This window comes from Vidua macroura, chromosome 12 (genome assembly GCF_024509145.1).
Source record: "Vidua macroura isolate BioBank_ID:100142 chromosome 12, ASM2450914v1, whole genome shotgun sequence".
NCBI lineage: Eukaryota > Metazoa > Chordata > Aves > Passeriformes > Viduidae > Vidua > Vidua macroura.
The window spans coordinates 19357712-19371280 of NC_071582.1; the positions used below are offsets into that span (position 1 = coordinate 19357712).

Consider the following 13569-nt stretch of genomic DNA (forward strand, 5'->3'; position numbering starts at 1 on the left):
CTTCTTTCACAAGCCAGATTTAATCCCAGAAACCATTTCCAGTAACTGTTCTGGTACATCTGCTGCTCTGAGACATTCAGGTGTCTCATTTGCTAAGCATAGCAAATAAATGAATCCTCAGATGGGACATAGATATATATTGAGACCTTATGGTTTGCTTTGCCTGACTGCCTGGCTAATTAAAGGATGTCAGAGGTTTCCCATGGGAAGGGCATGGGAACAGAGCCAGTTATTACCAACCAAGACATAATGCAGTGGTGGGCTCTCTCATCAATATGCATTTCTGGAGCAACTGTGCCCTCCTGATGACATGGTATCTTGTAGATAGAAGCTTTCTTTTGATGAAAAAAATAACTTTAATTTCTCTCTAAGCACCAATACCTGTGTGTATGTGGCTGTCTCTTCTATGGCTTCTCACAGCAGCACTCAGTTTGCATAGGCAGGGTCACAAGTGTCATCCTGTGGGTTACAGTGACCAAAGCATTCTGTGTTTCTCTCACAAGAGGGTGTAATTGTATGTACTCATGTGCATGTACTTGGTGGTTATTAGAGGTGGTGGGACAAGTGGATAGCTGGTGTAAATTGTTCAGATCTGGTTTTAATGACCTGATGTCAAAAATGCACATGAGTACAACTGTCTTCTCTCAGGGACATTAACATTCAACAACTGTTTGTCCCTTTCCTCCTCTTTTCTTTTGCAGTGGGGAGTATGCTTTGGCAGAATACACCGAAGTGAAAACAGTCACCATTAAACTGTCCCAGAAGAGTCCATGAAAACAGGAGGCCTAAAATGCTGACACTCTGAATGTGACACATGGGGGACGTGTTCAGACAAGGGGGAGGGGAGGGGTGGGAAGGAAAATGGAAACACCTGTCTTTATTTCTCTAGAAACACTGAATCTGCTGGGCTCCATTTTGCCAACTGGCTCTTCAAAAACTGATTCACTGACTCTGATTCTACTGGCGGTACACACTTGTACTCCACAAGTCCCTGGCTGTACATCTGCCTGCTCCCTGTGACTCAAAAGCTGGTCAGTCACAGTGTTGGCAGGACATCTGCTTCCCAGCTGTACCCCTGAAGGACATGGACATCACTGGCATGTTAGAGAGACTGCTGGTACCATCAAAGGTACTGGCAGATACCTTCAGAGGCACTTGGGTTTCCCTTGGCAGAGATGGACTCGAGTGGTAAGGGTTAGAACAACTTGACTGGAGTTGGTGGAGTTTGTGTGAAGATTGCAGCTGGAGTTTGGAGTGGGAGTGCAAGCTTTCATGGAAGGATCTGTAAGGAAATTCTCTTTTAAAGAGCTATCATGGTCTCTCTAAAGATATGTACATTCTCCATCCTGGTGATATTCTAGCCCTGAATGAGATTTGTGGGAGTTTCCTAGAGGACTCCTTTGGGGCCACTATGTCACCCAACAGAGCCAGACTTTCAAGTGTCCTTGGAACCTGATGTTTGGGTGTGCACACACTACACATGCTGCAAATGCAAGTTCCTGACTTGCTGACCCTTCTGGCTCCCAGTGAGTCACAGTTGTATCTCAAACCTTCACTACAGCACTTTTCTCAAGAGGATTTTGCACTGCACTTACCATGGTGACACCGAGTTGGATGCTGAGCATGTAGCATGGTAGATACCCCACAGAAAACACCTCCTACCAGTCCTGATCTGGGGGAGGGAGCAGAAGAGCTGCAGGAAACTGTCCTGCACTCTCTTTCTCTGCAACTTTCAGGCTTTTTGAACATCTCTTTGTTTTTTGAGCCAGGTCTATTACTATGAGAGTAAAACTTAGAAGCTCTTCACATGGCTTCTTTATCCTGTATGAATGTAGCTTTAAATACATTCCTAGAAGTGCAGTGTGAAGAGGCAGGTGCTCCCCAAGCACACCTTGAGTGCTGAAGAGGAGGGTGTACAAGCCAGTTACCATGGAATAAGCTGTGGCTGGACTTCAGTCTGTCAGCAGCTTCGCAGCCACTGTCCCTTTGAGTGCTGTCATCTCATGGCCAGCACAGAGTAGCTGATCCTTCACTGAGAAAACTGCCTTGGATTTTCCCTCGATCACAGCTGTCCATGGAGTGGCTGTCACACCAAGCTTATGCCTTAGCACCTCCTGCAGTAACTTCTTTGCATGCCCAGACATTATTATGAGATTAATTATTATGAGATGAATGACAAGCCACAGGCTGTCTTCAGTTCCTGGGTTCACTGCTTTCCCTCTTCCTTTCCTCCTGACTCTGCTGGAGAACCCTGGCAAAGGCACAGCCAGTCCCAAGTCTGCAGGAGTTAGTGGTGACAGCTTGTTAGGAAGTTCAGCTGATCCCTCTGGGATTGTCCTCTGAGAACAAACCCACCGAGGTTCCTTATGGCTTATCAGCAGATCTCCAGGGAGCACTGATAAGGATTGCTGCTCCAGATGTCAGAGCTTGAAGCAGAAATGCAGGTCTAACCTCTCTTCTCTGCTGCAAGCCAGGATTTACCCAGTACCTTCCTTTGCTCACAGATAGGCTCAGACAGCAACAAATTCAGTTGCATGAATGGAGCTTTTTTTGGAGGAGGAAGGAAGGTGGGTGGTGATAAGTAAGGAAAAAAGTTTGCATGAGCCTAAACTTCCTTATTAGTTGGTGAATGTTGAAATTGCACTTCAACATCACGTCACTTCTGACATGACATACCTCCAACAGTGTAACCAGGAGCCTGTCCTCCCACGGGGTGTGAGGCAGGTAAATCTCCCCATCCAGTGATGAAAATGTCCTCCCTTCCCCATGAAAGGCCAAATGGGATCATTGTAAATAAGTTTCTATTTTTGTAAGACACTTAAGAGTGCAAACATCTTCTCAGACAAATATTTTACTCTTGCCCACCTGAGGGTTTCCTTGGGCTGCAGAGAGGTGAGGCAAACAGTAAAAGGCTGTTTTATCTTGATGTATCTCTGTATTTTTGATAAACAGTGGTGGAAACTGAAATAATCTGAAATTCTTAAAATCCTATTCTTCTGGCTTTATATGTATGATATATATTTCACTTTTTTTCCCCTTATCAAGTTTTTAAAAAGGTCAATGTATCTCTTATTGTATAAATCAGGGTTTGACTCTACACACTGAATTTTGTAAGTTATGTAACACTAGACACTAACTTTAAAATAACCCCTTAGAGGGTATATATATTCTTCCATTGCACAATAAGGCTTTCATATGAATACTAGTTGTTTTTTTAAAAGAAAAGAACTATATTTATAATTTAGGATACAGTTAATCTAATGTATTTTTATAGCTAAAGGTACATGAAAATGTTATGTTTAAACCTCATGTATATATTTAGACTATGGATATCTTTTTTGTAATAGTTCTTGTTCCTAATAAATGTTTAACTTTGTGAAACAGGTGTATCTGAGGATTTAGTATCTCACTGGGAAACTGAGGGAATCTGCACTTGGATTAATTTTTGCAATTTGGGAAGAATTAGCCAATTTTAAGAGTAAAGTGCTAAGTGTAGTCAGTGTTCTGCACATAAAAGCTTGAGTTGTGCCATTTACCATAAGCAGAGGGAGGAGAGCAGAGCTGCAGCTGGCAGGGACAAGCACAAAGTTGGATGGAGCCTCTTTTCCTTCTGAGGTGAGCCTCAAAATGAAGTGTTTCAAGACACTCTGGCTCCTGCAGCCAGATGGGGCTTCCTGCCTTGCTCTGCCTGCTCCCTAAACCCCTTGAGACACATCCACCACCAATGTGGCTCTGCTAAATGTGTTCCCAGCCCAGTTTTATTTCTCTCATCTGCAATGTAGATACAGAGCAAGAACATTCCATTGTCTTTTAACTCTCTTCCCATCTGATGTGTGAGAAATTCCTATGGGCTCCCTACACAGGCCAAGCCAAACTCCTTGAATTTTCCACTCACTGACAGCATCACTCAGAAGCTTTCAGGCTCCAGAAAAGGGAAGGCTGAAGATACAAAGGCATTACTGTGAGTGACAAAATCAATGGAGACATAAGGAAGAGTGGGATGAGATTTGGGGAGGGGAAAAAGGGAAAAATTAGCTTGAATATGTGGGTAAATTATTGCCAGAGGAAATTGGAGGCTCTATCATAATAAAGGAAAAAGAGTTAATTTAGGGTGTTTTCAAACTTCGTGCTAAAAATGTTGTAAGAAAGGTCTGGGTAAGAGCTGGGCTGTGAGGCATAAAAGGGAGCTGGCTGGGTAAGAGGTGGAAAGGTGCTGAAAACAGGTAACGCTGGGTTTTAGCTGTGTTAAAAGTCAGAAAACAATAGTGTTGGTATGTTCTTGCGCTCTACCTGTGGCTGCAACTGGACACAGATTGATGGGGACCTGAACACGGGGAAAAGCAGCGGTGAACACGCACCCATCTGTGTCTCCACAGTCACCCAAAGGAGCCCCCAGGCTGCCGCAGCCGTTCTGCGAATGCACATCCACCCCAAGTGACCATCAGTGACCCATTGCTAGGTACCGACCAGGGTAAAAACATCCTCTGTGTTTAATTTACAGAGTGGCTACGAACAGCAAAGCAAAAGGCACGCAGAAATGCTGGATTTTTTTTTTTTTTTCTTAGCTGGTCCGCCGAGTGGAGGAAATGGAGCAATCCCTGGATTGTCAGAGGCTCCTGGAGAGGAATGGGTCAGTCTGGGGAAGGGCTGCGCACAGCAACATCTGAATCCTTCCGAAGAGAGGGGGCAACCTCGCTCTGCGCTTCCAACGAGGACCGAACTCGCCGCGATCCGGGGAAGGAGCAACTTTCAAAAGTGCGAGCTGTGCCGCGGTAAGGCCGGGCCCTGCCGGGACGATGGGCAGCGCTGCGGGAGCGCTCTTCTCCAGCCACCGCCACCCCCACGCTGGGTTTTCCTAAAAAACTCAACTCCTCGGAGCCCGAGGGCTGCCCCGGGGGCGGGCGGGCGTGTGGGTCGGGTCTGGGGAAGGAGCTCCATCCCCCTGCGGGCCAGCCCTGCCCTCGGGGCAGGCGAGGGGCCGTGCCGGGGGACTCGCCCTTGGCCGCCGGGCCGGGGGCAGAGGAGGAGCCGCTGTCCCGCTGCCTTTGCTGCCGGGCTCCCTCCGCCTCCCGGCTGCGGAGTGAGGCGTGCGGGCGGCGCCGGACGAGGAGGAGGAGGAGGCGGCGGTGGCAGCGCCGGGAGCGCCGGCCCGGGACGCGGAGGTACCGTGGCTTTGCTGCCGCTTCTCGGACACCTTCCCCGCTGCCAGGGCAGTCGGTGTGGGGGGCTGCCGGGGCTTTGCAGGTGGAAATGAGGGGGAAAGCGAGTTTGTTTATAAAGAAAATGAAAGTTCGGAGAGAAGTTTGCGGGCGCAGCGCGGCCGCCCCGCCCGGCGGGGCCGGAGAGCGGCGGGGCTCGCCGTGAGGGGACGCCTCACCCCGGCCGCTGCAAAGCGGCTGGAAAGCGGCTGGAAAGCGGCTGGAAAGGCTTGAGAGACCCCCCAAAACGGGGTGTAGCGCCTGGTGTGGAGAAGGGGATGGCTTGGTGCTCGCTGCTCACCCGGGGACGAAGGATGCGGGTCCCTGGGCTGGCACCTCGGCCCCAGGCTCGCCATCGACACCGGGCAGGAGAGCCCCAGCGCCTTCGCACCTGTCCCTGGGCCTCTCAGATCCGTGGCAATCCCCAGGTGGGATTGTCGGAAACAACAGGTGGTTTGGGTAAAGCGCTGAAGTTTTAGCAGGGTTTTTTTTTTATGAATTAGGAAGCGATGTTGGGCAAACCATGACGTTTCTGGCGGCCTGTCTGTTTTTAGGCACAATGCACAGGGTACGACTGGGCGGGATGGTGAAGGGGAGAGGAGTGGGTGGTTCAGGTATGGGCAGTAGCAGGTGTCAGGACTGGGAATGGGTGAAATGGGATGTAAATCCCATTTGCACCTGTTCAGGTGTATTCTGCATGGCCCCTCTCCTTCTGAACGAGAGTCTGCAGAGCACATAGACTCTATAAATCAAATCCACATGTGGTGTTTGCACGTTGCAGTTGTAACGTTACAGCAAGTGCACCTTGCTTAAGGTAAAGCTCTGTAGGGTTTTTAGTTTTTTTTTTGGTTTTTGTTTTTTTTTAATTATATACAGAAAGGTCCTGAAATATGGAAATCCTCTTTACATGGGCACTGTGTGGCAGTAATACACATGGCTACAGCATTCAGTTGCTTGCAGTTAAAGGAACTGATTACCAGAACCACACCACTATTTTTCCTAAAAGTTATTTTTCCTTTCACTTTATACGAGGAAAGTTTCAGCCTGGGGAATAGGCTGAGCAGAGAGCTAAAAATCAGGAGTGGAGTGGTTTTCAAGCTTCAGGGGTCCATGCTGGCCCCCGTTCAGTGTTTCTTGTACAGTTGCTGTGGGTGCACATGGTTTGTCCCCATCTCAGAGCAAGGAAGTGCCTCAGAAACCATCATCTGCTGCAGAGCTGGTGGGCCAGAGTGTGCATGGGGAAGTGTTTACTCTCCCTGGAGCTGCTCAGTGCATCGAGGGCACAGGGCAGGCAGCTGCTGGAAGCATCACATCTCCTCCACTGCCAGAGTTAACACCCTGGACAGCTCTGGGGAGGTGTGAGAGCCTTCCTGACACCTCTGCCTGGGGCATCCTGCCTGTGGCATGGAGGAATGTGTGGTCCCAGCTCCTCCTGCCAGTGTTGTCAAGAGAAGCTGAGTCTGGTGGTGCCCAGCACCAGTTCCAGGGAAGAATTCAGTCCTTCACCAACACAGTGCAATTCACCAGTTTGTGGGCTTGGATCTGGGATTAGGGATCACTTCCATCTCAGCCTCCTGCAGCACCCAGTGCCCAGACTAGGGCACAGGGGTGCCAGTCTTTGTTGCTGCTGCCAGGCACTGCAAAGTCAGGGTCAGCAGAAGCTGAGTGCACCTAAAATTCAAATATTTGCCTAGAAACAACTGAAATAGGACGCAGTGATTTTTAGTGTTTTTGGCTGGTGGTTGAAACCCAGTGTAAGGAGGGAGGAGCAGAAAGCTTCCCCGGATAGTGGTGATGGATCAGCATATTTTTATATTCCCCTTGGCCTTTGATCCCAGTTCAGGAAGCCAGCTCTGCTCAGGGAGAGTCAGGGAAGGTCTTGGGCCTTGCTGGCTGGAGTGGGAGGTGGGTTATGAGCTTTGCTGAGCTGGAGCCTCAAATCAGAACTTCATCATCACACACCAGACATGAGAAGAACCAGTAAGAGTCAGTTGAGGTGCATCATGTCACATCTGAGAGGCGTTTGCTGACTGAAACTGAAAGCAGAAAATGAAGGAGCTCTGATGCTGGTTGGACAAACACTGCAAATCCTCCAGGAGTTTAAGCCTCTGCAAAGAGGTGGAAGGGTGGCTGTGCAGCTGTGAAAAGGGAAGGAGTTGGAAGTGCCTCGGGAGACTGAGCTGTGCAATTTTCTACTGCCTGTTATACCAGGCAGTTCATAAGAAGCCAACCTTTAATAGCTCCTAAAAGGGCCTGCTTTGCCTCCCTGAGTGAAGAAGCCTGATGCTTCCAGGGTGAGAGAGTTCTCAGAAAGGACTGGCAGAGGGGACAGGAGCTGGTGTGTTTCTCTTCACCCTCTTCTCTTTCCTACAGAGGATTATCTCAGTAACCACATCAGTGTTTTTCAGTTTCTCACAGTCTTACAAGAGCTGTGGTTGTCTTTGTGGATGGGAGGGGTTTTGAGGTTGCATTTAGGATTTTTCCAGCTGCACTGCAGGGTTTCAATGGTCTGCCTTTACACCAGCTTGTGGAGAATCTGAAACTGCAGCTGTGACCCCTGCCCACCCCCTTGTCCTCTGCCCAAAGACTGAGCAGCTTTAGTGGTGAAAAATTAGGAACATTATCTTTCTGTAGTGCAGAAATTGTTAGTCCCCTCTGTTAATTCATGTTATGCTCTTAACAAAGCTATTATGAAAATAATTATATTTATAGGATAAGAGTATTTCTGCAGTGTGACATTTGGACAACTGTGTTAATAGTGGAGAGGAATTAATATCTTGCCATTTCTACAGTGGAATGATTAATTTGTTTTGTTGTTTATTTTTAAACAGAATAAATTATGTTTCTTCAGGATGGTGCCCACTAGCAGCCTCTGCTCCTGCATTCACACGATGGGGATCGTCCAGCTTTGAGAACACTGCTCAGTCTGAAGTGCTGTGGGAAGTTTGTCTGTGGGGCCTTCACAACTGCCACCCAGAATGTACTGGTGTGTGGGAACGGAGGAATCCGCTGTTTGCAGGGAGAGCAACATGGATCCACAAAATGGTAAATAGCAGGATTTGTTTCTTTCCTGTTCAGATTGGGAGCAAAAGGTTCTAAGAGAACTCAGTAGCCACCTGAAGTTTAAAAATGTGAAAGTTTTTTCAGCCCTAATCTTTGAAAATTTACAGTCTGGAATTTTACTTCCAGGGAGAGTGATGTTGAACTATAGAGGTGGTAAGAATAGCATTCCCCTGAAGATGGATGTTCTCCAAAGGCTACGGAATTAGTCAATATATGTATCATGTCTCACCAGTTCCTAAATGTGTTTTACAAGATCTGTGCTTTTTCAGTGTGTGAATGCAAATATGTTCCCAGTCACTGATGCAATGGGCATTCAGGATATGAAAGCTGCTAAAATCAGAGCATCTCCTCTCAGCCTGAACAGATATTAACCTGCTCCAGTTTTACCCTCAGCTCCGATTCAGTGGCTTGCAGTGATTTTATGTTGGGCTAGATTAGAGCATTTGTGTTTATGTAATAAAGAAATTCCCCTTTTGGAAGGGACATATGCTTCAGGTTGCTTCCTGTGATTTTTTTTCTTTTTTTTTTTCCTGAGCAGGCAAATTATTTTTGGATGGTTTCTCTCACTGCAACCCTCAGCTCCCAGGCACTGCTGCCTTTCTCTGAGTCAAACCCCAGTTATGTTTCTGCAGCAAGAAATAGCCTCCTGTTCTTGTGTAACGGTGTTCCCCCCTTGCAGCAAGTGCTTCATTAGGAGGCAGCATCTGCGTTTGAAGTGTGGGAAGAAGGTGTGTTTGACGCTTTGTAGTGAGTAAGCAGGCTCCAGCAGAAGCTAATGTTTTTGCAGCCTTATTTTGGATTTTATCAGCAACTATGAAGCAAAACCTGATAGTTTATTCAGAGGCCTCCTTGTCTTGTCTGAAGACGTTCCTCACCAGTGTCACAGGGAGCTCTGGGAACTCTTTCCTTTCTCCGTACGTATTCTGCTTGTTCCATGATACTGATTTTTCTGTTTGCTTTTGGTAATTAGCATTGTACCTTTCTGTAACACTTGGTTATTGAATATTCTTAAAATTCTTAAATTCTGTCTTCTGAGTTTCTCTCTGGAAGAAATTATCTCCACTTGAATACTAAACCATGAGAAGAATTTTAATCTGCACTAGCGGTTCGCAACTGTTCAGAATTGCTAAATCTTTGTTCTGCAGCAGTGATCTGACAAGTTTTCTCTCTGTTTAAAGATACAATAAATAAGTTATTGTAGGAGTGAATAATGAAGTGGAAAGTGAGATAGTTAAATTTTTTACGTTTTGAGTTCAGCTTTTTTTTCTGAGAACTTTATTACACGTTGCTGTTATGTAATTATATTCAGTTAAACTGGTTAGCTGGAAACATGCAAATCTCAGTGGTAGACTCTTCTATATGGATATATCTGGGTTATATTAAAATAGTCTACAGTGCTGGAAAACTGGGAAAGGGATCCTTCCTTGTAAAGCGTAAGATCCCTGTACAAGGCACCAGTACTGCCTTGGTGGATTTGCTCTTTATAAGGGTATTGTACATGCTTAAACTCATTGTTTTGGTCCTGCCAAGAATGATTGTCATTAGCTAACTGGTCCACTCCCTAAGTTACTGGTCCTTGTTCTGGCTCAGATCCCATTACAGGGGCTGTAGCAGGAGCAGGGTGACTCACTCAGCCTCCTCTTGCCAACCCATTGTTTACACCTGTGAGGAACAATGTGGATGCAGCCTCCTGCTCCCATTCAGCGGGAGCTGCTGGGAAGGGGAGTGAGATCCCAGATAATTTCTTTCATGCCTTTAGTGCTCAGAGCTTGGAGTCTTTTTTTTTTTTGTCAGGCAGGAGGGACTGGCTTGTAGCTGTGGGGGGTTTAACAGTGGTGCCAGGGGCTCCGGGGTGGGTCAGCTGGATCAGCAGGGCTGGAGGCCCCTTCCAGCAGGTCCCTGTGCACTTTTATTATCTGAAGCCTTAGGATTTTTTAGGAGTTTTTTTCCTGGCAGCTATAAAGCCCTGGCCAGTTGTATGTGGAGAAAATCACACTCACAGCATCCTTCTTAGAAAATGTAACATAGGGTGCAGGGGCTCACCTTGCTCAGGTGTCTCCTCTGCTGTTCCTCCTGGTTGCCAGTGATCTTCCTGTATCCCAGCAGAGGATGCCAGCTTTCCCTGTATCCCAGCAGGATGCCAGCTTTCCCATGGCATGGGTGAGCTGTGTTTCAGACCTGGACCCTCTCTGCCCTCTGGGGGTGGTGCTGGGCTTGACTTGGTGGTGCTGACTGAGCCCTCGGAGGGGATTTGTCACCAGAGCACAGGATGAGGCTCCCTTGTGGGTGCACTCAGCATCTCCCTTGCCTCCTCAAACCCTGCTTCCCCCTCTTCTGGATTTGTTCATCTTGTCCTAATTAAAAGAAACTGAGCAGGGATATGGGGGTGGCTGCAGTCTCTCATGAAGTACAGGGTTTGGGTTTTTTAAAAAACTTGGTTAAAGAGCTCTGCATAATCCAGAGGAGGTGACATGATGTGAATTTTGTAGGAAGTACAATGGAAGCCCAAAGGCATCACTTTATGAATGTGTCGAAAAGCATAAAGATTCTTTGCCTTTCTATGGGCTGATTGATTTCTTTGAATCTTACAAAATTTCATAGCTAGGATTTAATTCTTGCGTGGTTTTCTAGGAGTTCCTCAGAGGTGTAGAACAATCACTGTCTTCTGAAACATAAGGGTACTTCTGTTTAAAAAGCTTATCTCCTTCTTACTGGGAATTTTATTCAAAGTCACAGGGCATTCATATGCCACTGGTGTGTGTCTCAGAGGTGGGATTGGATTATCCTTCAAACATGCCAGAGGGTGTCTCTTCTCTCCTGCTAAATCTAGAAATGAGCCCTGAAGGAGGGGTGTTATGGTGGAAGGTGTCTAACATTACATAATTAGGGACAACAATGCCAAGAAGAGCTGCCTGGAACTTTATAGTAGCTTTGCAGATATTAACTAAATGCACTTTCACAACTTCTTTTGAGGCAAATCAGTTGTAACTTGGTGACTGCTTCCCACTGCGTAGGGAAGCACAGATTGACATGGACAGTGTGCCTGGAAAAGGGACCAACCAAGTAACCAGAACATATGACTGGAGCTGTCATTTGGAGTGGACCAGAGCCCCTAAAGCTGTGCTTTGCAGGTGCTGTGGTGACCCTGCAGCTCACAGGGCTTTCTATTTTATCAGAAAGAATCTGCCCACAATGGAAGTGACCTTTGCAACCCCACCCATGGCTCTGCTCAGATCTGACTCACAGGGAAAGCTGCTCCTGCCCTGCTGCTTCCTGAATCCTAGAAAAGATTCTGGTGTGAGCAAGAGTTGAACTGGAAAAGTTAAAGTCGTTTAACAAGAGGGACTACTCAGGAGCAAGTGCAATTTTACAGGGAATGTTTCACAACAGTTTGGGTGGTGACACTTCAAGGTTGGCCAAGAGCAAATGGAGCAGTTTATCCTCCTGGGACACACTTTGTGCCTCCAGCTTTGCTCTTGGTTGGCATCAGGGCAGGATATGTGCAGAGGTGGACTTACTGGTCCTGATGGGGCCCTTCCAGTTCAGTCTGTTCTCTGATTCTATGATTTCCTCACAGTTCTGCACCATCGTTGCCTTAAATGTGAAGGGCAGGAACTGTCAGTGTGAATAACTTTGTTTAAAAATCTTTCCTGCTGAATAGAGGAGGAATGGAAAATCAGCACCACTGATACCAGTTTGTTCCTCGTGAAATCACCATGTAAACCTTAAAGCCTTCCCATCAGCCATGTGTGGGGACAGGACCAGCAGCTGGGCCTTGGGGCACGTTGTGCTGAGTAACAGGGAAAAACTACTCGCAGCCTCTGTCCTGCTTTTTCCATCCACACATCACCCTGTAGTAACATTACCCTGAGTGTTTTGTGGCAGTGTGGGGTGAGAAGGACAAGGAGAGGATCTGGGAGGTGAACTGAGCACACAGAGCACTGGAGAGCTGCAGAGTGTGTCAGTCGTGTGAACTTCTCTGTAATCAGACTAAATCAGCCTGGAAGGTTTTCTGGTTTTCTTCCTGCTTGTTAAGCTGTGAGTAAATTCAAGTCCAAACAGTAAACTGAGAAGGTTCCTATAAGCTAAAAGAGCAGAAAATAGAACAGGTTTTGTATGTGAGTCAGTCTCACTGCAGAGTGCCCTGCAGAAGGAGAAGTAGGAAATGCTCAGCAGGAATAGGAAGTACACCAGTAAGGCAGTAATAGGCTTGTATTTTTAAATATTTAAATAAACTCTTCATACAGAAGTGGTGCAATCTCACAAGGGGCTGAGGGCTCCTGCAGAAGGCTGGTCTGCAGCTGAACATGCCTGTGGTTAAACCTGCCCTCCTGTGCAGAGCTGGGTGTTACAACATCTCTCCAAAAACGGGCAAGGAATGCTGAGGCATTTACAATTTTCCTGACAAAAACCATCAAAGCCAGCCTGCTGTTGAACTTGAGGGCTGTATCAAGGAGGGCAGAGCTGCTGGGAGAGCCAGTGGTGCAGTAAAGACCTTGGGAAGTTAATTGAGCAGAGAGTGTGACCTGAGAGCCAGTTTGATTTACAGGCAGCAGTAAAGCATTGATCTTCAACTGAGCTGCATCTGGAATTATCTGCTGCTTTACAGCTTTATTTTTACACCTTCATGTTAAAATGTATTTGTGCTGTATTACATTGAAGTGTAACTTATGACAACTCTATCAAGAAGCCTGGAAAAAACCAAAGATAAGGTGATAAGGTAGCAAAGAAAATCCTTTGCCCTTTGCACTTGTACACAGGGAGTTCTTTACAATGTTCCTGAGGTGTGATTTATAAGGGAGCTTTCAGGTGAGGGTTGATTCTGGGGTCATGGAACTGCTGTCCTCTGTTTCAGTGGGAAAAAAGCAATTGATAGTGTTCACACCAACTCAGCCTTTACCAGGCCTGTAATTGATACAGTGTTTTGACAGAGATGTTGCAGGTGATTTTATACTTGCATTAAGAAAATGCTATGAATTATGGGGTTTTATCCTCCCCAGAGCCTATGGGGGCCTTATCCAAAACCCATTAAATTCTTTGCACTGACATAATGGGATCTTCAGGGATCCTTACAGCATTAAGTCTGTGGTTTGTTTGTTTTTCACTGCTCTGATCAATAATGGGGCTGTCAGGACTGTGCTTGCAGAAGGCAGTGAGCTGGGAGGAGCTGTTTGCATTGCAGATGAGGGGGGGGAGAGATGGATTTTATACCATTCAACTCCCAATCTGCTATATAAAATCATAGAATCATGGAATTTTTAAGGCTGGAAAAGATCTTCAAGGTCACTGAGTCCAACTGTTCCCCCAG

At 46.8% G+C, this 13569-nt stretch overlaps 2 protein-coding genes across 2 annotated transcripts in view; both read left to right on the forward strand.

Annotated features, from left to right (window-relative positions):
* The window catches only part of ALDH1A3 (aldehyde dehydrogenase 1 family member A3), a 34055-nt gene extending 30674 nt beyond the window's left edge, over positions 1–3381 (forward strand). The window contains exon 13 of the mRNA XM_053988740.1: positions 702–3381. Coding sequence (XP_053844715.1) covers positions 702–774 — 73 coding nt within the window. The 3' untranslated portion in view covers positions 775–3381. The remainder of the gene's footprint in view (positions 1–701) is intronic.
* A 4679-nt stretch (positions 3382–8060) lies between these two features.
* Positions 8061–13569, forward strand: part of LRRK1 (leucine rich repeat kinase 1) — a 70346-nt gene continuing 64837 nt past the window's right edge. Inside the window, exon 1 of the mRNA XM_053988501.1 lies at positions 8061–8243. Within this exon, the coding sequence (XP_053844476.1) occupies positions 8177–8243 (67 nt within the window). The 5' untranslated portion in view covers positions 8061–8176. The remainder of the gene's footprint in view (positions 8244–13569) is intronic.